The 26751-nt window shown below is 47.1% G+C and overlaps 2 protein-coding genes across 21 annotated transcripts in view; one reads left to right on the forward strand and one right to left on the reverse strand.

Annotated features, from left to right (window-relative positions):
- Positions 1-23785, forward strand: CSRNP2 (cysteine and serine rich nuclear protein 2). Of its 6 annotated transcripts, none has more exons than XM_033222059.1 (6): positions 8-422; positions 6697-6985; positions 7077-7313; positions 10180-10439; positions 16122-16418; positions 20349-23785. In XM_033222059.1, the coding sequence occupies exons 3-6, from the start codon at positions 7163-7165 to the stop codon at positions 21267-21269; spliced, it is 1629 nt and encodes a 542-aa protein (XP_033077950.1). In that variant the 5' UTR covers positions 8-422; positions 6697-6985; positions 7077-7162; the 3' UTR covers positions 21270-23785. The 6 variants fall into 6 exon arrangements, with proteins under 6 accessions (XP_033077948.1, XP_033077950.1, XP_033077952.1 ...); XM_033222061.1 differs by having other exon boundaries at positions 6697-6850; XM_033222057.1 differs by lacking the exon at positions 6697-6985 and having other exon boundaries at positions 1-422.
- The window catches only part of LETMD1 (LETM1 domain containing 1), a 23157-nt gene continuing 11546 nt past the window's right edge, over positions 15141-26751 (reverse strand). For 9 of the 15 annotated variants that reach the window (XM_033222071.1, XM_033222070.1, XM_033222066.1 and 6 more), the window contains one exon: positions 24250-25315. In XM_033222071.1, coding sequence (XP_033077962.1) covers positions 25245-25315 — 71 coding nt within the window. In that variant the 3' untranslated portion in view covers positions 24250-25244. Of the gene's footprint in view, positions 16849-24249; positions 25316-26751 lie in introns of those variants that run through there. The other 6 variants (XM_033222065.1, XM_033222064.1, XM_033222076.1 and 3 more) reach the window with 5 other exon arrangements.

Here is a 26751-nt window from a genome sequence, read left to right on the forward strand (position 1 = left end):
TCGGTCAGGACGTGCCGGCGCCTATAAGAGCCAGTGCGCTGCGGCCGGAGCCTATTGTTAGCCGCAGTCGGGGCGGTTCTGGGCGTCTGCTGCCGGGGGCGCCCGAGTTGCCGGAGCCGCCCGGCCCTCTCTGCCTGCCGGCTGGGCTGCCCACCGCCCTCCCTCCCCGCCCTGCCGCCCTGGGAGCTCCCCGGCCGTCGCCGCGGGGCCCGGGACTCGCTCGCTCCTCCCTCCTTCCCACCCGGGCTAGGGCGGCGGCGGCAGCGGGGGCGGCAGAGACCATCACGGGAGGAGGCAGCTGCGGCGGGGCCGGTAATGGGCCTAGGGGTGCGGGGCGGAGGGTGCCGCCTCGTCCTTTCTCGGGATCTGCCCTCGGGCGGCCGTGGAGGAGTGGTCAAGCCCAGAGCCGTGCGGATGGAGGGGTCAGAAACGAGAGGCTCGGACGGGAGCGGTCGGGGGGCGGGGAGGTCGGGTGCCGTTGGGAAGGAACCGAGTCGGGAAGAGGCGTGGGAGCGAGGGGCACGGAGGACGCGGGCCCGGACTGCGGGGGCAGCTCGCCGGAGACCGATGGGCGGCTTGGAAGCCTGCAGGATTGCGGATGAGGATTGAGTTCGGAATGGAGTGGAGAATGATGTAGGATGGAAGGAAGGGGAGGGGGAACAGAGGAAAATGTGGGAGGAGTGGTTGGGAATTTGTGAGTAGCAGGCAGGAAGGGATGAGGAAGGCTGGGTAGGGGCTGCAGAGGATTGGAATGAGCGGGAAGGTTAGCAGGAATCAGAGGGAAGTCGACCGAGGGCTGAAGGGTTCGGAAGGAGTGTTCATTAAAGGGAACTGGTGACTTGACATGTCCCTTCGCTCCTGTTCCTGATGTCTCCCATGTTTCTGGCGTCGTGTGGGAAAATGAAAGCATCAGTTGCCCTGGTTGCTAGCTTGATCCTTTTTCATAGGCCCAAACACGCAGCCAACTGCCACCCTTCCCTTTTAGTGCTGTGGTCTTGATTCATCCTTTTAAAGGGGTTGAGAGTGGCAGTGTGACACACAAACTGTTCTTCAAAATGAAATGCTAGAAGTTATCCCCACAAGACAACACTGTCCCCTTGTCCTGCAATTTTCAGTTCAAGGTAAATCCTTAGTTCAGATTTTTTCTTCACTGGCTTTCTGTCTTGCAAATCCGCAAAGCCAGGATGTTGGTTGTGCCGGTGTTATAAATGACTGGATATCCTTGAGAGTTAATGCAGCATCATGTTCCAGTTCCCACAAAGATCTGTCTTCCACACGATGGTAGTTTAGGCATGGAAAATTCTAACCTTGTGTTAGTGAATGGGTAAAAATCGGGGAGTGGGGGTGGTGAGTGCACGGCTTTCTTTAAACACCTGGCTTAAGCGGGGGGTTTTCATTTGAGCGCTTTATAAGTTCAGATCCTGGTGATCACAAAGACACATGGATCCATGAAATTCATAGTATTTGAGAAACTACAGTATCTTGTAAAAGGAGAAACAGGGCAGGTCATTTTATTCAGATTTATCATAACACAGCAGCAAGCCTTCCTTCTTCCAACCCAGCTACAGATGGTAGCCCTGACCATCTTACTGGAGATTTTGATTCCTTGACCTTTCGCAGAAGGTTGGGTTCCAGTCAAGTGAAGACACTTTCTCCTGTGAGATGCAGCTTATTACTTTGGACTCGTTTAAGAAGGGACATATTACCTAAACTTTGCAAATAGATTCTTCCAGAAAATTTTGCCTGGGCAGTCCCTCTTGCTGGTCTCACATATGCTGTTTTTGTTTTTGTTTTTTAAATTTTATTTGTTTGTTTTGGTGGTTATAGGAATCCTTATAGTCCTGAAAAAAACTTAGATCTAGTACTAAAATACACATATGCTGGTAGACCTCTTTATTAGGTGCTAGCCTGATGTCTTCTATGCTCTGGATCTTAACTATTTCATATACCACTAGGAAATCTTCAGCTAGAAACCCTTGAGAAAAGACCATTAGACATGTAGCCAGAAAGTGTCAACTGACCTTTCATTTCACTGGCATTTAAAAGCTTTAAAGAGGGTTGCGTTATTTTCTCCAAAAGCATTTGTTGAGTTGGTCATTTTGACAGTTAACTGTCAGTTTTTACCTGCATTCCCAAGTGCTAAAACTTAACAAATGTATCTCTTGAACACGGGCATTGATCCTCTACCAATGAATAATTGAGAGAGGTAGGAATGACTGATTTTTCTAGTTGTAGCTTGAAAGATTAATTTGATGAATTGGAAAGTATGGAAACTATTCTGTTACTATTGCAAAGAAAGATTTCTTTTTTCAAAAAAAATTTTTATTTTATTTATTTATTTTTTTGAGACAGGGTCTGGCTCTGTCACCCAGGCTGGGGTGCAGTGGCACAATCTCAGCTCACTGCAACCTCTGCCTCCTGGGTTCAAGCAATCCTCCCGCCTTAGCCTCCCAAGTAGCTGGGACGACGGGCATGTACCACCATGCCCAACTAGTTTTTGTATTTTTAATAGAGGCGGGGTTTTGCCATGTTGGCCAGGCTGGTCTTAAACTCCTGGCTTCAAGTGATCTGCCCGCCTTGGCCTCCCGAAGTGCTGGGATTACAGGCATGTGCCACCATGCCGGGCCAATTTTTCAAAAATACAGAGACAGGGTCTCGCTGTGTTGGCCAAGTTGGTTTTGCACTCCTGGCCTTAAGCAATCCTCCTGCCTCAGCCTCCCAAAGAAGAATTTCTTCAGGGCACTATGGAAGTGAACAGGAGGTTTGTTCTTGGTGCCCAGTGAACATCTTTATCTAAAAGTCAACTTCATATCAGAGAGTTGGACAAGGGGAGCTGGGTTGAAATTTAATCTTACATTGGTTGTTGGGACATAATAGATCTTTTTTCTTTTTAAAAAAATAAAGGAGCTAATGTCAGAGAAAATGCTGCTAACAGCCTGGGTAGGGTGAAGAGCACAATGGAGTCTCCTTGAGGATTTCCCTGAGTGCCATCCACGTGAATGGAAGAGTTTGACCATAAGTCAGTATACATGTTATTTACACACATAGCCATAGGTTCTACTTATTCTCAGACAGCTTAAGGAAAATACTTTTCTCCTAGGTGTCACATCTTTTTTCTTCTTTCTTACCTATCTCCTGTCATTGCCGAGAAACCACTATTCCAGAAGTATGAGGAGGAGAATAGAACAAGCAGCCAGCAATCCTTGCTGCATCCAAGCTCACAAAAAGTAACCTAGAGAGAACTGATACTCCTGAGGGCAACCGGGTTAAGACCGTGGAGAATTCTAGTAATAAAGATGATTTTGGAGCAGACCCAGGTTCATATGGGGCTTAGAAAGAAATATTCAAAGGAGATACTACCAGAAGCCTGGGGACACCTGAAGAAAGAACAGGAGTGGACATTTACTTACAGTCATAAATCCTTGAGTGTTTCCAGGCTAAGGAAAAAGCCTGCCTGCCTGCCTGCCTTCTTTCTCTCTTCCCTCCCTCCCTCCTTTTTTTTTTGACAAGGTCTCGCTTGACATGTCGCCCAGGCTGGAGTGCAGTGGCGCAATCACAGCTCACTGCAAGCCTGGACCTCTTGGGCTCGAGTGATCCTCTCACAGCCTCCCAAGTAGCAGGGACTAAAGGCGCACACCACCATACGCAGCTGATTTTTGTATTTTTTGTAGAGACGGGGTTTTGCCATGTTGCCCAGGCTGGTCTCGAGCTCCTGGACTCAAGTGATCTGCCTCCCTCAGCCTCTCAAAGTGCTGGGATTACAGGCGTGAGCCACTGTGCCTGGCCAAAAGCCACTTTTCTAGTAGCAGCACTAACTGCAGCTCAGTTACAAGTCAGGTGGGCCTAAAACCCTTTCTGAGAAAGCAGATTTTTAGCTCAGTCAGATTTATCATATGGCTGATAAGTGGGGAGGCAAAATTAAATTCAGTGGGCAACATTATTATATATATATATATATATTTTTTTTTGAGACAGTTTCACTCTTGTTGCACAGGCTGGAGTGCAATGGCGTGATCTTGGCTCACCACAACCTCTGCCTCCCAGGTTCAAGCGATTCTCTTGCCTCAGCCTCCCAAGTAGCTGGGATTACAGGCACGCGCCACCACGCCTGGCTAATTTTTTTTTTTTTTTTTTTTTTTAGTGGAGATAGGGTTTCTCTGTGTTGTTTAGGCTGGTCTTGAACTCCCAACCTCAGGTGATCTGCCCGCCTCAGCCTCCCAAAGTGCTGGGATTACAGACGTGAGCCACCGTAAATTCTATCTCTAAAAAATCCCACCAACATAAGTATTCAGTCACAAGTGGTTCTCCCTCCCTGCTACAATAGAATGGAATGAGAAGTTTGTTGATAGGTATCTTTTTTTTTTTTATACTTTATGTTCTAGGGTACATGTGCACAACATGCAGGTTTGTTACATATGTATACACGTTCCATGTTGGTGTGCTGCACCCATCAACTCATCATTTACATCAGGTATATCTCCTAATGCTATCCCTCCCCACTTCCCCACCCTACAACAGGCCCCGGTATGTGATGTTCCCCACTCTGTGTCCAGGTGTTTTCATTGTTCACTTCCCACCTATGAGTCAGAACATGTGGTGTTTAGTTTTCTATCCTTGTGATAGTTTGCTGAGAATGATGGTTTCCAGCTTCATCCATGTCCCTATAAAGGACATGAACTCATCCTTTTTTATGGCTGCATAGTATTCCATGGTGTATATGTGCCACATGTTCTTAATCCAGTCTATCATTGATGGACATTTGGGTTGGTTCCGAGTCTTTGCTATTGTGAATAGTGCCGCAGTAAACATACGTGTGCATGTGTCTTTATAGCAGCATGATTTATAATCCTTTGGGTTTATACCCAGTCATGGGATGGCTGGGTCAAATGGTATTTCTAGTTCTAGATCCTTGAGGAATCGCCACACTCTCTTCCACAGTGGTTGAACTAGTTTACAGTCCCACCAACAGTGTAAAAGTGTTCCTATTTCGCCACATCCTCTCCAGCACCTGTTGTTTCCTGACTTTTTAATGATTGCCATTGTAACTGGCGTGAGATGGTATCTCACTGTGGTTTTGATTTGCATTTCTCTGATGGCCAGTGATGACGAGCATTTTTTCATGTGTCTGTGGGCTGCATAAATGTCTTCTTGTTGATGGGTATCTTTAAACCCAGCTAAAATCTTAACCCATAAAAAGCCCTTGGCTTGCTCCTTTCTTACCATGCCCTAAGAATGTGACCTCAGATGGTAAGATCAGTAACCTGAAGAACTGAACCGATACTTTGGGCGTGTTTTTTAATTTAATTACAATTTTTATCAAATATTTGATTCTTTTTTTTCCTCCCTGGCCAAATTTATTTCAGGAATGTGCTTGTCTGAGACTTCTGATGGCTGAGGTTTCTTAGGTACATCTTGTGACTTTAATGCAGAATTGGATGCAATCTGGATAGATTAGGAAATACCTTCTCTAAGGTACTTATTAGGTCTGGTTGACTTTGTAGAGCTGATCCAAGAGCAGGCAAATTGCTTCCAACAGACACAGTCCAGAAAAACAGCTCTGTAGCAGGCATCTCTTAACACCACAGTATATTCTGGGTAGCTGCTCTGCAGTAATGCAGCCCTGTTGTTCTGGGCAGTGTTGTTATTCCTGCTGCATAATTAGCAACTAGTGAGATCATAGTCTGGGGAGATTCTGGCGTTACTGAGGCAAGGGAGGGTTCGTGTCTCATCACACATGGCTCCCGCTCTGACAGCATTTCTGCTGAGCAGATTCGTGTCCTTCTGGAACTTAAATCCAAAGATGGAGGAAAAAGATTTGTACCTAGGAAATGGACTGTCTCAGACTCCTTGGTTGTATTAAAGCATGTTGAAAACAACACTGCTTGCCATGTTGATATAACCAGAATAAATTGTTACTTCTCTTGCTATTTGTTTTCCCCTTGCTGATTTCTTTATAGAGGGCAAAGATTGTAAAGCTACGATGTCCTTGCACAGAGGATGGTGACAGACCAGATGAGCCCTATTTTATGGAGCAGTATGAGATTGGGAAAGATTCTGGGTTTTGAAGCCATGCAGATTCTAATCTTGGGTCCATTCTTTGGTACCAAATTTGGCCTTTATAGAAGCCTGGTGAGACACTTGACGCTTGTGAAGATCTGGGTAAAGGGCTTTCCTGACTGCTAATGTCCTTCAGAATTGAGTGCCTGGAGCAGTATTGCCCAAAGTGTATCCAAGCATTATTTGCACTCCAAAATATCTTGGAAACAGTAGGTTCCATAATCAGGTTTGTAGAAACACTGCATTCTGTGTTCTCTCAGCCGTCACCATCCTTATTAGTATATTAAAAGCCCCTAAGAAGTTCCACTATAGGCAATTTTTAAAACCCTTTTGACACAGCAGTCCTATTTCTATGTAAAAGCTATTAATACCATAAGATAGGCACTTTGGGAAATGCCGGGCTGTATTATCACTAGGAAAAATAAGTGGGTCTAGCCGGGTTCGGTGGCACATGCCCCGTAGTCCCAGCTACTCTGGAGGCTGAGGCAGGAGGATTGCTCGAGCCTAGGTGTTCAAGACCAGCCTGGGCAACACAGTGAGACACTGTCTCTAAAATAGATAAACAGTTGGGTCTAGTCTTGGTTTAGGCAAAGCCTAATTCTGCTTTTTTTTTCCTTTTTTTGCCAACCAAACAAGCAGCAGTGATAATTGTGTTTTTGATCTCAAGTTCTTCTCACTGGTCCCTTGGAGAGCTTTCCTATGTGATCAGAAGAGCAGCTACTGTGATTCCTGGGCTAATGAAGCGTAGACCCCAGCTGGATTGGAAGCAAAGACCTTCCCTCCACTGGGAAAGGTGCCGCTGCTACCCATCTCATGATTCTAAGAGTGACTGAGAATGGAGGGGCTGTTGGGAAACGAAAGTAGGAGAATGTTGGCCAGAGCTAGTAGAGAAAGAACATAATATTGAGAAAGCAGACATCAGTGCTAGGTGAGGTGCTTTCTTTAGAGAGCTGTGTGTCTAGACTGGGGAGGGGTCTGTCTTGGGACAGGAATGCTGATTCCTTTTTTTCCCTGGGCAGAATCCTAATGTACCTGGCTAGCTGGTGGTGAGCAGGGGCTTTGGGGCCAACTTGTTGGGCTCCCCAAGGAAACCCCTTTGAAACCAATGGATGCATTCACGGGCTCGGGTCTCAAGAGGAAGTTTGATGATGTGGATGTGGGCTCATCAGTTTCCAACTCGGATGATGAGATCTCCAGCAGCGATAGTGCTGACAGCTGCGACAGCCTCAATCCTCCTACCACTGCCAGCTTCACACGTGAGTAAGCTGCTCCCTCCCTGCCTATACCCACATTCCCCAAGCAGTAGAACCCATGGCAGCTTGAAGCAGCTTCTGTGTGGCTTGGGGATTTGCCCTTAGTCATCATCTTTCCTTGCTCTTTGGAGGACCTCATTTCTCTAATCCTGGAGACTGAAGTCTGATTTATTCTAGCTGATTTTACTTGTGTTGTGGGTTGGTGGTTCCCAGAAAGGGTTAAATTAGATTGACGAAGGAGTCCAGGACTCTACCCTGCCCCCACCAGAGTCCCAGAGAGTTCCAGGAAATTGAGCTGTAGCAGGATATAAATGCTTGCTGCTTGGACAACTGGGGCAAATCCAGATTTCTTAATTCTTTTTTTTCTCCAGACGGAGTCCGCTCTTGTTGCCCAGGCTGGAGTGCAGTGGCGCCGTCTCAGCTCACTGCAACCTCTGCTTCCTGGGTTCAAGTGATTCTCCTGCTTCAGGCCTCCCGAGTAGCTGGGATTACAGGCGCCCGCCGCCACGCCCGGATAATTTTTTGTGTTTTTAGTAGAGACAAGGTTTCATCATATTGGCCAGGTTGGTCTCGAACTCCTAGGCTCAGGTGATCCACCCGCCTCAGCCTCCCAAAGTGCAGGGATTACAGGCGTAAGTCACCATGGCTGGCCGAGATTTCTTAATTCTTACGGGTCTATTAGTTCTGGGAAAGAACTTCTGATACTATATATGAGGGGTTGCCCATGGGCCATATCTGGCCCAATGCCTGTTTTGAAAATAAAGTTTTGTTGGAACACAGTCATACCCATTGTCTATGATTGCTTTCACGCTACAGTGGCAGAGTTGAATTATTGCAACAGAGACCTCATGGCCTGTAGAGCCTAGAATAGTTACTGTCTGGCCCTTGACAGTTTGCTGTCCCCTGCTACAGATCAGTGCTATCAAATGGAATTTTCTTTTTTTTTTTTTTTTTTTTTTTTTTGAGACGGAGTCTCGCTCTGTCGCCCAGGCTGGAGTGCAGTGGCCGGATCTCAGCTCACTGCAAGCTCCGCCTCCCGGGTTTACGCCATTCTCTCGCCTCAGCCTCCCGAGTAGCTGGGACTACAGGCGCCCGCCATCTCGCCCGGCTAATTTTTTTTTTGTATATCAAATGGAATTTTCTGTTAGGATAGAAATGTTCTGTATCTGCATCGTCCAACAGTAGCCAGTTGCCATATGTGACTATTGAGCACTTGAAATGTGATTAGTGGCCGGGTGCAGTGGCTCACGCCTGTAATCTCAGCACTTTGGGAAGCTGAGGTGGGTGGATCGCTTGAACTCAGGGGTTTGAGACCAGTTTGGGCAACATGGCGAAACCCCGTCTCTACAAAAAATACAAAAATTAGCTGGGTGTGGTGGCGTGCACCTCTAGTCCCAGCTACTCTGGAGGCTAAGGTAGGAGGATCACTTGGGCCTGGGAGGTTGAGGCTGCAGTGAGCAGTGATTGTGCCACTGTACTCTAGCCTGTGTGACACAGCAAGACCCTGTCTCAAAGGAAAAAAGAAAATAAAGAAATATGGTTAGTATAATTGAGCTGAAATTTTTTTTTTTTTTTGAGATGGAGTCTTGCCCTGTCACCCAGGCTGGAGTGCAGTGGCACAATCTCGGCTCACTGCAACCTCCTTCTCCCAGGTTCAAGTGATTCTCCTGCCTCAGCCTCCTGAGGAGCTGGGACTACAGGGACGCCACACCACACCCAGCTAATTTTTGTGTTTTTAATAGAGACGGGGTTTCATCATGTTGGCCAGGATGGTCTTGATCTCTTGACCTCGTGATCCGCCCGCCTCAGCCTCCCAAAGTGCTGGGATTACAGGCGTGAGCCACCATGTCTGGCCTGAGCTGAATTTTAAATTTTATTTAATTTTAATTAGCTGAAATTGCCACATGTGGCTAGTAGCTGCTGTATTGGACAGTAAAGCTATAGATTGTTATATTCAGAAAAGATTACCTAGAGATCCTCTTCCCAGCTGATGTCTAAAAATGGATTTTGTGGTCATCTGTTTAGGTATAGTCAGTCTGGAGGCAGTGGTATGAACCAGCTGAGGTTCAAGGTCCCTTCTGACAGAGCATTTAGGATTTGCAGATATTAGACAGTTCTCTAGGTATAGAGAACACGTTTAGAGAAGAAGAGTTGAGAGCCTAGATGGATGAGAAAGAGCAAGCTCCCCAAACAGGTCATCCCTGAGTTAATAAAGCATCTCTTGGCTGGGCGCGGTGGCTCACGCCTGTAATCCCAGCACTTTGGGAGGCTGAGGTGGGCGGATCACCTGAGGTCAGGAGTTCAAGATCAGCCTGGTCAACATGGTGAAACCTCGTCTCTACTAAAATACAAAAATTAGCTGGGTGTGGTGGCGCACGCCTGTAATCCCAGATTCTCAGGAGGCTGAGGCCGGAGAATTGCTTGAACCCCAGGGGTGGAGGCTGCAATGAGCCAAGACAGCGCCACAGCACTCCAGCCTGGGCAACAGAGCGATACTCCGTCTCTAAATAAATAGACAAATATGGCCGGGCGCGGTGGCTCACGCCTATAATCCCAGCACTGTGGGAGGCTGAGGCGGGCAGATCACGAGGTTAGGAGATCGAGACCATCCTGGCTAACACGGTGAAACTCCGTCTCTACTAAAAATACAAAAAATTAGCCGGGCGTGGTGGTGGGTGCCTGTAGTCCCAGCTACTCGGGAGGCTGAGGCAGGTGAATGGTGTGAATCCGAGAGGTGGAGCTTGCAGTTAGCCGAGATCGCGCCACTGCACTCCAGCATGGGTGACAGAGTGAGATGCCAAAAATAAATAAATAAATAAATAAGTAAATAGAAAAATAAATAAAACATCTCTCTGTGCTCCCTTCTCAGCCACATCCATCCTGAAGCGGCAGAAGCAGCTGCGGAGGAAGAATGTACGCTTTGACCAGGTGACTGTATACTATTTTGCCCGGCGCCAGGGTTTTACCAGTGTGCCCAGCCAGGGTGGTAGCTCACTGGGCATGGCCCAGCGCCATAACTCTGTACGGAGCTACACACTCTGTGAGTTTGCCCAAGAACAGGAGGTGAACCATCGAGAGATTCTGCGTGAGCACCTGAAGGAAGAGAAACTCCACGCCAAAAAAATGAAGGTGCCTAAGGGGTCTGGGGTCTGCTGCTGTCCATGTAGGAAACCATTTAGGTTCATTGGTTGGTTGGTTGGTTGGTTGGTTGATTTTTTTTTTTTTTTTTTTTTTGAGGCGGAGTCTCGCTCTGTCGCCTGGACTGGAGTGCAGTGGCCGGATCTCAGCTCACTGCAAGCTCCATCTCCCAGGTTTACGCCATTCTCCTGCCTCAGCCTCCCGAGTAGCTGGGACTACAGGCGCCGCCACCTCGCCCGGCTAGTTTTTGTATTTTTTTTAGTAGAGGCGGGGTTTCACCGTGTTAGCCAGGATGGTCTCGATCTCCTGACCTCGTGATCCGCCCGTCTCGGCCTCCCAAAGTGCTGGGATTACAGGCTTGAGCCACCGCGCCCGGCCTGATTTTTTTTTTTTTTTCCGGGACAGAGTCTTGCTCTGTCACCCAGTGGGCTGGAGTGCACTGGCGTGATCTCAGCTCACTGCACAACCTCAGCCTCCCCGGGTTCAAGCGATTTCTTGTGCCTCAGCCTCACGAGTAGCTGGGATTACAAGTGTGCATCCGTCTAGTTTTTGTATTTTTAGTAGAGACAGGGTTTTGCCATATTGCCCAGACTAGTCTCGAACTCCTGGTCTCAAGTGATCTACCTGCCTTGGTCTCCCAAAGTGCTGAGACTACAGGTGTGAGCCACTGCACCCAACCGATTTTTTTTTTCTTTTAATTTGACTGTTGTCCTTGGGGTATAGAGATTTCAACTCTTTCTAATGAAAAATCTCAGATATGGAATCAAATCTCAGTCCAAGACTCCCTTCTTTTTATCTGGCAGGGGAGTCTACCAGATATAGCAAAATGGCTTCCCTAAAATTTCCTCCTCCCAAACCCCCACTGCCTCCCTCAGTTTTATGTATGTATGTATGTATGTATGTATGTGTGTGTGTATGTTTTATTTTGAGACAGGGTCTCTCTCTGTCACCCAGGCTGGAGTGCAGTGACTCAATCACAGCTCATTGCAGCTTTAAACTCCTGGCCTGAAGCCATCTGCCCATCTCAGCCTCCCAAGTAGCTGGGAACCACAGGCTCATGTCACCATGCCTGACTAGTATTTTTTTTAATAGTAATGAGATCTCAATTCCTGGGCTCAAGTGGTCCTCCCCTCTCAACCTCCCAAAGTGCTGGGATTACAGGCATGAGCCACCATGCCCAACCTCCCCCAATTTTTTCTTTTTTTAGGTTTAAAATGTGAATACATCCAGGCATTCAGGTCTGTCACCCTGGAACCCAAGGAAGCACAGTTTTCAATTTCTGGTCAAATGATTGTCCCTTGGCTGGATGCACAGAACAGGTTTTGGATATTTCACATTCTCTGAAAGGATCCTGCTGTTTCTATAACCCCCATCACCCTTACGTCATAATCTTGTAGATACAAACAGCATTATCAAATAGTTATTTAGACTTGTATAATACTATGCCTGCCACCTGATACAGCACCAGCTCTTTGAGAGAGAGAGAGGCTGGGAAAAGACCCACCTTAGATGGCTCTTCGAGCCACCCATTTTTTTTTTTTTGAGACGGAGTCTCGCTCTGTTGCCCAGGCTGGAGTGCAGTGGTGCCATCTCGGCTCACTACAAGCTCCGCCTCTTGGGTTCACGCCATTTTGCTGCCTCAGCCTCCTGAGTAGCTGGGACTATAGGTGCCCAATACCACGCCTGGCTAATTTTTTCTTTTTTTTTTTTTTTTGAGACGGAGTCTCGCTCTGTCGCCCAAGCTGGAGTGCAGTGGCCGGATCTCAGCTCACTGCAAGCTCCACCTCCCAGGTTTAGGCCATTCTCCTGCCTCAGCCTCCCGAGTAGCTGGGACTACAGGCACCCGCCACCTCGTCTGGCTAATTTTTTTTTTTTTGTATTTTTTAGTAGAGACGGGGTTTCACCGTGTTAGCCAGGATGGTCTCGATCTCCTGACCTTGTGATCCGCCCGCCTCGGCCTCCCAAAGTGCTGGGATTACAGGCGTGAGCCACTGCGCTCGGCCCATAGCCACCCATTTTTTATCTTGGCACTGTTTGGTATTCCATAGCTATAGTTTCTACTAATTCTCAACAATTTCCCCTAGAGATCCTGATTCCAAATTTGAAGAACACCAGTTTAAGCCTGGCCAGGTTTCTTTGGAGCCCAAAGCATGCTGACCCATATTAAAACAGGTAGCTCTATTATTTCCAGAGTCATGAGAGAGACACATTAGAATGTGGTGTAGTTGGAGAACTGGTGGTAGAGGATGTAGGCTAACCAGAGCATCTCATTCCTTTCTTTCTCTGAGAGCTCTATGTCTACTTCCCTCAGACTATTCCTAAGGCCCTACACCTGTTTTTCTCACTCTAGAATGACATTCAGGCTTCCCTTTCCTCTGTCTTAGGAATTCCATCAGTGACCCTATCACCTTCCAGCTGCTGTAGCAACAGCTGGGCAAATAAACACTGTTCTCATCAGTTGCACTGAAGGCATTCCTTCCTTTCCCTAGAAGAAAACTCCTCTCTCCTAAATCTGGCAGAGGAATGATCTGTCAAAACAGTATACCATCCTGTTCTGTGTTCTCCACTTACAGGAATTCTAGGGACAAAGCCAGGCAAACCCAAGACAGATACAGAGGCTCTACTTGTTAGCAGGATGTTTAGTGAGCACCAGCAGTGATGACATCTAATACAGCACTTTGTTTTTTTAAAGATGGGGTCTCATTTTGTTGCCCAGGCTAGTCTCAAACTCCTGGGCTCAAGTGATCCTTCCACCTCAGCCTCCCAAGTAGTTGGGACTACAGGTGTGGGCCACTGCACCAGGTTTGTCTTTATATGTCAAGAGGAAGCCCTTGCTTTACCTTAGCTTGTTTATTCTTTGCTTAGATTTTTTTTTTTTTTTTTCCTCTCTTGAAACAGCATCTCACTGTGTCACCCAGGCTGGAGTGCAGAGGCCTGATCATAGCTTAGTGTAACCTCAAACTTCTGGCCTCAAGCAGTCCTCCTGCCTTAGCCTCCCAAATAGCTGGGACTACAGCTGCATCACCACCACACCTGGTTAATTTTTGTAAGTTTTTTTTTTTTTTCTCTTGAGACAGGGTCTCTCTCTGTTACCCAGGCTGGAGTGCAGTGGCACAATCTTGGTTAACTGCAACCTCCGTCTCCCAGGTTCAAGCAATTCTTGTGCCTCAGCCTCCCTCAACTGAGATTGTAGGCATGTACCACCATGCTGGGCTAATTTTTTTATTTTTAGTAGAGACGAAGTTTTGCCACTTTGGCCAGGCTAGTCTCGAAGTTCTGGCCTCCCAAAGTGCTGGGATTACAGGAGTGAGCCACCGTGTCCGGCCAATTTTTGTAGAGACAGGGTCTTGTTCTGTTGCCCAAGCTGGTCTCAAACTCCTGGCCTTACGCGATTCTTCCCCCTTAGTCTCTCAGAGGTGCTGGGATAACAGTAATGCGCCACTGCCCCAGGCCTGTTTTTAGCCCTCTATAAGAGAGGCAGTTGGTTTCAAAAAATGTACATTCTGCATCTCTCATGTACCATCTAATGTTTGTCTTCCTTTGGGGTTGTTCCAGCAGCTGCTTGGTGTTCTGCAACTTTAACTATAATTTTCCTAATATTTTTATTTCATTTTTTGTATTTTGGCCTGTTACCCATATGGAACTCATTATCATGAACAGTATAAATTGGGAATCTTTTTTCCCCCAGAAAATATCCAGTTGTTCCAATACCATTTAATAACTAGAAGACTCTTTTCTCACTGATTTGAAATGCCACTTCTGTCTTGATATTTAAATTCTCACATCTACATGAGTGTCCTTGTGTTACATCTCTAATCCCTGGCCTATGAGAGGACGGTAAGAAAGGGGATGCTTAGGGGGAGGTCAATCCTGAGATCCACAGAAAGGCCCTTGTAGTTGGCCTGCCTAGTACTGAAACCACTGACTAGGGAACCTCCAGAAGCCCCAGGTTACTTTTCATTTCTCTACCGCCTCCCCCACAAACAAACAAGAAAACCAGGTGTGTAGCTGATTACCCAAGTCTGTTGCACCACGTCTCTCCCAGGAGTTGTCCCTTTACCAGCTCTACTCTGTGGTTGTCTGATGAAATCAACCAAAGGCTCCAGTCACGTGGCTTTCATCCTGCTAGCAGCTTCCAGAGCCCCAGGGATTATGAGGCCTCATTTTCTTTACTTGAATTCTCTAGTGAGTTTCAGAACTCTTTCAGCCACGGCTTGTCTTCAATCTGTCCTTCCACCGAGACTCCCTTTCTTGGCTCTCTATCCATCCCAGCCCAGAAAACCCAGATTTCTGCCTGTACCTAGTACACTCAGTGTTATTGATACCACCTTTCCTCACATACAGCTTTTCTTTGAAGTCAAATAAAAAAGGATTAGGCCCAGTGCAGTAGCTCACACCTGTAATTGTAGCATTTTGGGAGGCGGAGGCGGGTGGATCAGTTGAGGTCGGGAGTTCAAGACCAGCCTGGCCAACATTGTGAAACCCTGTCTCTACTAAAAATACAAAAATTAGCTGGGCATGGTGGCGGGCACCTGTTATTCCCAGCTACTTGGGAGACTGAGGCAGGAGAATCACTTGAACCCAGGAGGCGGAGATTGCAGTGAGCCGAGATCATGCACTGTATTCCAGCCTGAGTGACAGTGAGACCCTGTCTCAAAAAAAAAAAAAAAGTTAGAAAGGAGAAGGAATACATTTTTTCTCAGCTAAGGGCTTTCTTTAGTACCTGTTAATATATTTGCTTTTTCTCCTGACAGTAAAATGGAGCTCTTTAAGTGCATGCGCAGATAATTGTCCACACTGGGGATTTGGGTTCATTGGTGAAGACCTGGTAGCCTTTTACTACACTTCAATGTGCCCTTTTTTTCAAGAACGTAGTTTTGCATGCAGTGGGTGCAAGTTGAAGGGTGTTTCACATTTTTCTATATATCCAAGCATCATCCAGTCATGTACCTTTCTCTCTCTGTGTTAGAAGGCAAGTGAGCGTAAATTAGGGGACACGTGTCTGGAAATGGAGGGTATGTTTGTGGAAATAGATTTTGGTGTAGGAGGGAAGATGAGACGGGTTTTTGAGAAGGTTGGACCCAGAAAGGTCATGGTGCATAAGATTTCCCATCTTCCTACTCTGGATTTATTCTTTCGACCAGTGCTAGTAAATATAGCAGCCAGTAGTCACATACGGCTATTCATTAAAATTATGTAAATTGGGCTAGCACAGTGGACCCCAGCACTTTGGGAGGCCGAGGTGTGTGGATCACTTGAGGCCAGGAGTTCAAGACTAGCCTGGCCAACACAGTGAAACCCTGTCTCTACTAAAATTAGAAAAAATTAGCCAGGCGTGGTAGCTCACACCTGTAATCCCAACTGCCTGGGAGGCAGGAGAATCACTTGAACCCAGGAGGTGGAGGTTGTAGTGAGCCAAGATCATACACTGCACTCCCGCCTGGACGACAGAATAAGACTCTTGTCTCAAAAAAATAAATAAAATGACAGTTTTCCAGTTGCCGCATTTCTAGTGCTCAGTAGCCACATGTGCTAGCAGCTGCCATCATTTTGGACAGCACAGATATTCCCATGACTGCAGAAAGTTCAAGGGACAGCGCTGCTCTGGGATGGTCACTGAGGAGGTGCATGCCACTCATGTCTATGAGGCTAACCTTTCCTGTCTCTTGGCAGCTGACCAAGAATGGGACAGTGGAGTCGGTGGAGGCCGATGGCCTGACACTGGATGATGTGTCAGATGAAGATATTGATGTGGAAAATGTGGAGGTGGATGATTACTTCTTCCTGCAGCCTCTGCCCACCAAACGGCGACGGGCCCTGCTGAGGGCTTCTGGGGTCCACCGCATTGATGCTGAAGAGAAGCAAGAACTTCGAGCCATCCGCCTGTCACGGGAAGAATGTGGTTGTGACTGCCGACTGTATTGTGACCCAGAAGCGTGTGCCTGCAGCCAGGCTGGGATTAAATGCCAGGTCCGTCCAAGTTGGCCTGAGATAGTCTATCTACACCAGGGTCAGCGTGGTGAGGTGTGGGTGCCACTGAACATGGGAGGCCCATTCAGGGGTGCTTTCCCTATGGCTGTGAACACTCTCCAACTCCACAACCCTCCTCCATCAACAGAGTAAGCAAAGAGCACACGGCTAGGCATGGTGGCTCACACCTCTAATCCTAGCTACTTGGGAAGCTGAGGTAGGAGGATCTCGAGTCTGGGAGGTTGAGGCTGCAGTGAGCTGAGTTCACACCAGTGCACTCCATCCTGGGTTACAGAGTGATTCCCTGTCTCTTTAAAAAAAAAAAAAAATTTTTTTTTTTCTTTAAAAGAAAACAAGCATGACAGGATTCTTAGGCTGTGGAGGTATCTCATCTTTTTTTGTTTCATTTCTCAGAGGTGACAAGAAGCAGCTGTTAGCAAAGGGATGAAGAGGAGTTAGTACATTTAACATTTAGTAACGGTTTCCTAAATACTGATTCTTTGAGATAAAAGGAAGCAGGGTTGGGAGCTGTGGCTCACATCTGTAATCCCCAGCACTTTGGGAGGTTGAGGCAGGCAGACAGATTGCCTCCCAGGAATTTGATACCAGCCTGGGCAACATGACTAAACCCCATCTCTACAAAACATACAAAAATTAGCTGGGCGTGGTAGCATCGGCCTGTAGTCCCAGGTACTCAGGAGGCTGAGATGGGAGGAGGATCACTTGAGCCTGGGAGGCATAGGTTGCAGTAAGCTATGAATGTGCCACTGGACTCCAGCCTGGATGACAGCAAGACCCTGTCTCAAAAAGTTAGCAGAGAATGATGCAGGCCTATAGATTCTATCTGCAAACACTTATTCTTAGTACCTTTACTCCAATTTTGAAAAATAAAAATAGTTTTCAGAGCTTTATAATTCAGGATCAGACATGGCCTAGCAGAGCTTAAAACCATAGTTACCTGAAAGAGAAAGTATCGTCTCTTTTTGGCTGCCCCTTTTTTTTTTTGAGATGGAGTCTCATTCCGTCGCCCAGGCTGGAGTGCAGTGGCGCAATCTTGGCTCACTGCAACCTCCACCTCCCTGGTTCAAGTGATTCTCCTGCCTCAGCCTCCCAAGTAGTTGGGATTATAGGTGCGCACCACCATGCCCGGCTAATTGTTGTAATTTTTTTTTTTTTTTTTGAGACGGAGTCTTGCTCTATCGCCAGGCTGGAGTGCAGTGGCGTGTCTCGGCTCGCTGCAACCTCTGCCTCCTGGGTTCAAGCGATTCTCCTGCCTCAGCCTCCCGAGTAGCTGGGACTACAGGCGTGCACCACCACACCCAGCTAATTTTTATATTTTTAGTAGAGACAGGATTTCACCATGTTGGCCAGGATGGTCTCAATCTCTTGACCTCGTGATCTGTCTGCCTCGGCCTTGCAAAGTGCTGGGATTACAGGCGTGAGCCACCATGCCCAGCCAACTTTTGTATTTTTAGTAGAGACAGGGTTTCATTGTGTTGGCCAGGCTGGTCTTGAACTCCTGACCTCAGGTGATCTGCCTGCCTCAGCCTCCCGAAGTACTGGGATTACAGGCATGAGCCACCGTGCCTGGCCCCTTGTTGGCCCTCTGATGGGGGACAGTTTAAGACACATTTCAGTTGAAGACGACAGTACCATCCCAAAGAATGAAATTTATCTGGAACTTAATTACTGAGGGTGTAGATGTTGAGTCCTTGTGATTGGATTTCTCCTAACCCTTTATTTTTAGCTGGGTAACAAATAACTGTGGTAGATCTGGCTAAATACTGCTTTTCAGACCAAAGTCCCATAATGAGTTATTATTACACACACACCTGATAACAGTCCTAAGAATTGATGCAGCTGGGCCTGGCATGGTGGCTCACACCTGTCACTAGCAGTTTGGGAGGCTGGGGTGGAAGGACTGCTTGAGCCCAGGAGTTTGAGACCAGGCTGGGCAACATAGCGAGACCCTATTTCTTTTCTTTTTTTTTTTTTTTGAGATGGAGTCTCGCTCTGTGGCCCAGGCTGGAGTGCAGTGGCACGATCTCGGCTCACTGCAAGCTCTACCTCCCAGGTTCATGCCATTCTCCTGCGTCAGCCTCCCGAGTAGCTGGGACTACAGGCCCCTGCCACCACGCCCGGCTAATTTCTTTTTGTATGTTTAGTAGAGATGGAGTTTCACCGTGTTAGCCAGGATGGTCTCGATCTCCTGACCTCGTGATCCGCCTGCCTCTGCCTCCCAAAGATTACAGGTGTGAGCCACTGCACCCAGCCGGGAGACCCTATTGCTACAAAAAATTTTACAATTAGGGCCTGGTGGCCAGGCGCAGTGGCTCAAGCCTGTAATCCCAGCACTTTGGGAGGCCGAGATGGGTGGATCACGAGGTCAGGAGATCGAGACCATCCTGGCTAACACGGTGAAACCCCATCTCTACTAAAAAATACAAAAAAAAATAGCCAGGCATGGTGGCAGGCGCCTGTAGTCCCAGCTACTCAGGAGGCTGAGGCAGGAGAATGGCGTAAACCTGGGAGGCGGAGCTTGCAGTGAGCCGAGATCATGCCACTGCACTCCAGCCTGGGCGACAGAGCGAGACTCCGTCTCAAAAAAAAAAAAAAAAAAAAACAATTAGGACCTGGCACGGTGGCTCATGCCAGTAATCCCAGCACTTTGGGAGGCCAAGGCGGGTGGATCATGAGGTCAGGAGTCTGAGACCAGCCTGGCCAACATGGTGAACCCGTCTCTACCAAAAAAAAAACAAAAATTAGCTGGGAGTGATAGTGGGTGCCTGTAATCCCAGCTACTCGGGAGGCTGAGGCAGGAGAATTGCTTGAACCCAGAAGGCAGAGGTTGCAGTGAGCCAAGATCATGCTACTGCACTCCAGCTTGGGTGACAGAGTTAGACTCCATCTCACAAAAAAAAACTTCTTTTAAATTAGCTAGATGTAGTGCTTTGTGCCTGTAGTTCCAGCTACTCAGGAGGCTGAGTGGGAGGGTTGCTTGAGCCCAGGATTGCTGCAGGCTGCAGTGAGCCATGATGGCACCACTGCACTCCAGCCTGGACGACAGAGCAAGACCCTATCTCCAAAGGAAAAAAAAAATGGTATAACTGGACTGGAGATTTCTGTAAGTCACTATTATAGAAAGACATTGTGATTTGTACATGCTTACTTGCTTACTTGTGGTTTTAATTTTTCCTTTTATTTTTGGTTTATGTGTTTTTCCCGTTTGGAATACGAAAGTGATAAGGAGGTAGAAAGCATCTCCTTTCCAGATATCCCTGGTCTGTAAGTTAATTATCTTGGCAACTGCTTCAGAACTAAACTAGTCAACCCTCAGGGAAAATAAAGCAGGTAGCTAAAAAATTGGCCACTGTGTGAACCTGCGTTCTAGCACCTTAGCAAACTAAGGCACATTTGCTTAGTTTCCCCAGAATCTATTTTTTTGAAGTAGCAAGATCTTCCACTCACTGTCCCATGCCTGTCATTGCAGAAGGCCATAGGCTTGGGTCCAGCCTTTTGTTGTCTCAGTGAACCAGGTTAAGTTCTGAAAAAGTCTCTGAGGCTCGTAAATTTCCTCTGTGAAAACTATCAGCATTCAGAAAGTATCTGTGGACTCTAACTGGAAGGACCCTGTGATGTGATTTTTGTCTACTTTTTATTTGGAAGAGGAAACAAAGCCCTAGAGAGAGAAATGATTTTCTTGAGGTCACACCACTAATTAATGGCTGAGCTGGGATTGAAATGCAAGTGGTCTGATAACTACCATCTAGTGTTCTCTTAGCTCACACCGCATGCTATGCTTTGAATTGGTTGCTTTTCTTCTTAAAAGGAGACCTCAAATCCCAACTGCCTGTTTGCCAGCTGATGTCTCCTATCTCCATTGTTAGGACTGTAGGTCTCATCTGCCCCAACCTTCTTGTCCCCGCTCAGGTGGATCGCATGTCCTTTCCATGTGGCTGCTCCCGGGATGGCTGTGGGAACATGGCAGGGCGCATTGAATTTAATCCAATCCGGGTTCGGACTCATTACCTCCACACCATTATGAAGCTGGAGCTGGAGAGCAAGCGGCAGGTGAGCCGCCCAGCAGCCCCAGATGAGGAGCCCTCCCCCACTGCCAGTTGCAGCCTGACAGGAGCACAGGGCTCTGAGACCCAGGACTTCCAGGAGTTCATTGCTGAGAATGAGACAGCAGTGATGCACCTGCAGAGTGCAGAGGAACTAGAACGGCTCAAGGCAGAAGAAGATTCCAGCGGCTCTAGTGCCAGCCTGGACTCGAGCATTGAGAGCCTGGGTGTGTGCATCCTGGAGGAGCCTCTGGCTGTCCCCGAAGAGCTGTGCCCAGGCCTTACAGCCCCCATTCTCATCCAGGCTCAGCTGCCCCCAGGCTCCTCTGTCCTGTGTTTTACCGAGAACTCAGACCACGCAACTGCCTCAGCGGTGAACAGCCCGTCCTACTTGAACAGTGGGCCCCTGGTCTATTATCAAGTGGAGCAGAGGCCAGTCTTGGGAGTGAAAGGAGAGCCTGGTACAGAAGAAGGCTCAGCCTCTTTCCCAAAGGAGAAGGATCTGAATGTCTTCTCTCTCCCTGTTACCTCACTGGTGGCTTGTAGCTCCACAGACCCAACTGCCCTCTGTAAATCAGAGGTGGGGAAAACACCCACCCTAGAAGCGCTATTGCCCGAAGATTGTAACCCTGAGGAGCCTGAAAATGAAGACTTCCGCCCTTCCTGGTCCCCCTCAAGCCTCCCCTTCCGCACGGACAATGAAGAGGGCTGTGGGGTGGTGAAGACCTCCCAGCAGGAGGATCGGCCCCCTGAAGATTCTTCCTTAGAACTCCCTCTGGCAGTGTGATAGGGGCTAGAGGTCCTGCCTCTTACCCATTCTCTATTTATTCCCTTATTTTATCTAATACCATTTCAAAACAAAACTGTAGAAGCAGCTGCTGCTCCCATGTTATTTTATTGGGGTCTTTGGGGAATGGGTGGGAAAGGATTGTTTGAGTATTTTTTAAAAGGGAAACAGTACCAAGGAGACCAGCCCCAGCTTGATCTGGGGATCCTGGGGGCAGAGAAAGCTGCATAGTGCTGAACACTCAGCTTTCTGGGCCACTGGAACAAAGAACTAGGATCTCACAGGAGAAGCTGGGTAACTCAAGCAGCTAGTCTTTCTGTAGGGACCAGAACGTGAGAATTTGAAGAACATGGCAAAGCCCCTTCTCTCCCAAGCCCCAGGCAGAGTACAAGCTCATTTTTCTCGGTGGCTATTCTGATACCCCATTTTGGTGTGTCATAATACTTCAAACTAGAAAGTCACCTGGTCGAGTCTCAGGAGGAGGGAATGGAAGGATCTCTGCTTCTGTACAAAATCTCCAGAATTTACAAAAATTTAACCTGCCTTCCTTCAATCCCCTATTTGGTAAATAGGTTAATATTTGACATGTTTGGTGTTCTCCGACCTGTTCCCCACACTGGGGATTCCTGGTCTGTAACTTGAATTGTTTCTTCCACATGTTCTTAAGTACTAGAGTTAAACTTGTCTATATGTCTTTTTTTCCCTGCATCTTTTTTCCTTTGGAGAAAAAGAGCTGGATTGGCTGGGGATGTGCTATAAAGAGCCTGAGCCTTCTGTATGTATCTGATACTAGCACTGTCAGGCAGCTTTCGGCTGGGGCTCACCCATCCCACAGGAGGCCTATGTGGAGCATTAACTGTGGCCAAAGGAGGCAGCGGGAACAGGCTGCTTGCTATTTGGAAAGATGACATATTTGTGCTGTGCTTGTTTTTCCACCCAGGTTTTTCCCTCTTTGTGAGATCTGAGCTTTAGTGGAATGTAGGATGTGGCAATCTTAAGGTCACAACCAGTTTTCGTTCTTTTTTTCCTGTATCCACCCTCATGGTTGTTTTCAACATACCAGGTTAGAGAGTTCTTACACTGTTCAAGTCCAGGAATTGCAAATGTTTATTGGACCCCTCCATCTTGATGATATATAAAAATTGGAAGCCACACCAGTTCTTAAATGCCACATGCAATTCCCAGATTCCAAAGGATTCAGGTTCTAATTATAACCTTTGAAGCATATAGAATGGAACTCATTCAGTTTGATTCAGTTCTTACCTCTGTCAGGGGGAATACGGTTCCTGTTCATCCTATGTTCTAAGATCTCCTCCATTGAACAGCACTGATTTCCTTTTATTAGCAATCTTTGCCTCTGTTCTAAAATGGAGGCAGTAGGGAGCAAAACTATTCTTCTCAAGCATCCTTTACACCATGCATTACTTCTGGTATGGTTTATTAACCACACAAAAGTGAAAAACTGTTGGGGGGAGACACTTACTTATCTTCCTCATAAAGCCTTTTCTGTGGGATATTAAGGCCCTGGTGTCATAAAGAAACTATGTATGTCACAGAAGCATTTCACCCCTGAAGTCTCTAAACTCGAGCCTGAAAGGATTTGTATTTAATACACATACATTGTTTAGTTCATTCTGCCTCTCCTATTTGTTCCAGTGTTTGCTTGGTTTTAGTTTGGAGGGGAACTTAAGTACATAAATCCTTATCTCTCCCCATCCCCTAGCCTCACGAAACAGAGTTGAGAGTCTTAAGTACCTGAGATCTCGAAGCTATCCAGAACTGAACTAGACTCCCCTACCTTAGACTAGTACCCGCAAACACAGGACTGAAGCTTAACTGGGAATTTGGCTTTATGGAGAAAAGAATCTTTTTCAAAGTTTGTGTCAGAAGGGGAGGGTGAGGTCTGCACACTGCCTTTGCAGGAAGGCTCTAGCTTAATCTAGGAAGTAGATTCCAGCTGCACGATGAGGAACACATTAGCTTTTGGGATCAAACCAGGAATATGAATCTGTAATTATTAAGCTCATTGCCAACCCATAAGATAACTGATGTTTCTGAAAACCTGTAGTTTCTTAATCTAAGTCCATCCCCTTCATTAACTCTACAGTTGTGATTCACACTGATCCCAAACTTTTGAGTGCTAAATATTAACATTTAGCATTAACTGTCTTGTCAAGCAAAAGGCCTTCTCTACAACCTAGTCCATCTCACTTCTGGTGCTACCTGAGTTGGACAGAATTCTAGCTCATGGTTGCTAGGAAAGCTAGGCCTCTGATCACAGAAGCAGACAGCTTCAGCCCCAGTCTAGGCCTAGATAAATGACTCTTCTCACCACAACTCTTACTATTTTCCAATTTCCTTTCTCACATACTGTACACAGGTAGTATTTTCAATGTGAATCCAAAGCTTGTCTGGTTCTCTGAAAATAATTTTTTCCCCTTAGGTTCTTTACATTGTGATAATGCTGTATTTAAAGAGAATATTTAAATGTAATATTAAAGAAATATTCAAAAGAATGGTGTGTTACTCTTTGTCTCGGCAGGCCACAATTCAGTTACTTGTTAGAAAAAGGATGCTTCTCCAGCTTCGTTATAAAACTAATTAGGTCAGTTAGGAATTAATGTTAACAATAGAAACATTTTGTGATGGAAAAATAGAATATTCTCTTTGGACTACTAAGAGCTGGATTGGTCATATGCCCTTGTGTACCTGTTCAGCTGAAGCAGGCCTTGCTTGTGTCTGTTGGAGCTTTGCCCTGTCCCTACTCTGGGCTCCCATTTTCTCATTCCATTAACTATATGAAATTCTCTTTTCCTTGTTATCATCTTAAAGTGTCCAGCAAGGAGATCAACTTCAAATCAGTTTCGGCAAAACTTCCATCCCATCAGAAGGTTCTATTCCAACCAATTTAATCCCCACTTGTTAGGTTATGTCAGTCTTGTAAAAGGAGACTCAGCAAAATGATTAGAGTATGCATAAGTCATTTCCATCAACAGGTTTCAAGCAGTCTTTACTTGGGTTTAAAAACAGTGCTTCATGCATTTACAGTACGTTATTACAGAACTATAAGTCACTGATGCACACCCAAAAGCTAAACCCAACTTACTAACTCTATGCAGACCTCTCCTGATCTCCCCAGGCTGGGCAGTAATTAGTACCTTACAGGTGTGATCCATGGCCCAAAGAAGGCAGCCACTGTCAGTTACGGTTGGATTGCTGCATCACAGTGGAGGCAAGAAGCGGTGAAGATCCACAGGGGGCTGTAATACAGCCCGGAAGAGACAATGGAGAATGAAGGCTAGAAACATTGAGGAAGGGGTCAAGAATCACTTGTACTTCCTGTTATCTTTTCCAACAGAATATTCCTGCAAGTTACCCATCAAAAAAAAGTCAAGGTGTTCAAAGGGTTTGAAAACCAAGTGGTTAGCCCGTGCCAGTGAGGGGGACAAAAAACAAAACAGCTGGATTTTTGGTCATATCAGAAAGGACGGAGGGAAACACTGAAGTACATGCATGGACACGAGTGCTCTGGCCAAAGAAGTGCTGTTCTCGCCAGCCACAAATTCTCTACCAGCAACAAAAACCCACAGATGTAAGTAACATGGAGGTGGATCAGTCCTTAGCCAAATACAGATTCCCACTTGGGGCAAAAGCGGACTTCCTAGGACATGAACTGAACATATCACAGTAAAAGCCCAGTAAAGGCTGCTGCCAATGCCAGCTATGAGTAATTATGAGGGGCGGGATGACACACCTCACATGGGCCACCCCTGGCAAGAGGGTTTGTTTCCGTTCTAGCTGTGAAGGGAATGTCTGCAGTTCCCACGTGTGCCATGCTGTGAAGCCCATGGCCCCTGCTCCTCTCTCCCTCCCACACACTTAACAGTGCACACAGACATCGCTGGCAAGTGCTGTTTGTTCCTGCACTGCTGTACTACGCGACTGCAGGACAACGCCATCCGCTCCATGGTTCACTCAGCGCCTTGTCCCAAGGTAGTTGGTGGAGAGCAGGACCACGTTGTGCAGCAAGAGAGACAGCTCAGTTTCTGAAAACACCACAGTGTTAGTGGTTTGGCTTGGGAACACTCTGCCTTATAACTGCCTTGTTATATATGGCTTGAGCCTGGAGGCAGGAAGCCAAGTACAGGGAGGGGTGGAATGAAGAAGCTGTTTTTCTCAAAGTTCCCCTTCTTTGTTTCAGCCCCTGTACGCATGCCTTCCTTTCCTTCTACTATATATTTGTATCAATTCATCCTCTATTTCTCATGTGACTGCAGTAGAAAATTCAGAGATGGGGGCCGGGCGCGGTGGCTCAAGCCTGTAATCCCAGCACTTTGGGAGGCCGAGAAGGGCGGATCACGAGGTCAGGAGATCGAGACCATCCTGGCTAATACGGTGAAACCCCGTCTCTACTAAAAATACAAAAACTAGCCGGGCGAGGTGGCGGGCGCCTGTAGTCCCAGCTACTTGGGAGGCTGAGGCAGGAGAATGGCGGAAACCCAGGAGGCGGAGCTTGCAGTGAGCTGAGATCTGGCCACTGCACTCCAGTCTGGGCGACAGAGCGAGACTCCGCCTCAAAAAAAAAAAAAAAAAAAAGAAAATTCAGAGATGGTAATAGTACTAAATACCAGTCACCTTGGGATTGTTCTAGTAGAAGTTGCTGCTCTACGGACATTTTTCAGCTTCAAGATTAGTAGGCCTACCCTAACATCCAAAGGCCCAGACCACATCAAGACCTAGCCTAAACAAGGAGCCAATAAGCCCAATACATACCCTCATATGCTTTGTGTTTGGTCAGTAGACTGTTTTTGTTTTGAGTTTGAATGCCTTTAGACCAGTACTTCTCAACAGGGACAATCCTGCCTCTCTCCTCCCCATCCCCAGGACATTTGGCAATGTCTGGAGACATTTTTGGTTGTGACAGCTGCGGGTGAAGGGGTGCTACTGGCATCTAGTGGAGAGAGGCTAGGGATACTGCTATAATAAATACCTGTAAGAACAGGATACACCAGGCATGGTGGCTCACGCCAGTAATCCCAACACTTTGGGAGGCCGAGGCCAGCGGATCACCTGAGGTCAGGAGTTTGAGACTAGCCTGACCAACATGGAGAATCCCAGTCTCTACTAAAAAAAAATACGAAAGGCCGGGCGCGGTGGCTCAAGCCTGTAATCCCAGCACTTCGGGAGGCCGAGACGGGTGGATCACGAGGTCAGGAGATCGAGACTATCCTGGCTAACATGGTGAAACCCCATCTCTACTAAAAAATACAAAAAAACTAGCCGGGCAAGGCGGCGGGCGCCTATAGTCCCAGCTACTCGGGAGGCTGAGGCAGGAGAATGGCGTGAACCCGGGAGGCGGAGCTTGCAGTGAGCTGAGATCCGGCCACTGCACTCCAGCCTGGGCGACAGAGCAAGACTCCGTCTCAAAAAAAAAAAAAAAGAAAAAGAAAAAAAAAAAATACGAAATTAGCCGGGCGTGGTG

The sequence above is a fragment of the Trachypithecus francoisi genome, unplaced genomic scaffold, assembly GCF_009764315.1.
Source record: "Trachypithecus francoisi isolate TF-2019V2 unplaced genomic scaffold, Tfra_2.0 Lachesis_group11, whole genome shotgun sequence".
In the NCBI taxonomy this organism is placed as follows: Eukaryota; Metazoa; Chordata; class Mammalia; order Primates; family Cercopithecidae; genus Trachypithecus; species Trachypithecus francoisi.

Bases quoted from the DNA above. Each gene is read 5' to 3' on its own strand.
- CSRNP2 (XM_033222057.1), top strand. From the start codon at position 7,163: ATGGATGCATTCACGGGCTCGGGTCTCAAGAGGAAGTTTGATGATGTG. The intron at 7,314-10,179 runs GTGAGTAAGCTG...CTCCCTTCTCAG, and splicing joins TACCACTGCCAGCTTCACAC to CCACATCCATCCTGAAGCGG. The intron at 10,440-16,121 runs GTGCCTAAGGGG...GTCTCTTGGCAG, and splicing joins TCCACGCCAAAAAAATGAAG to CTGACCAAGAATGGGACAGT.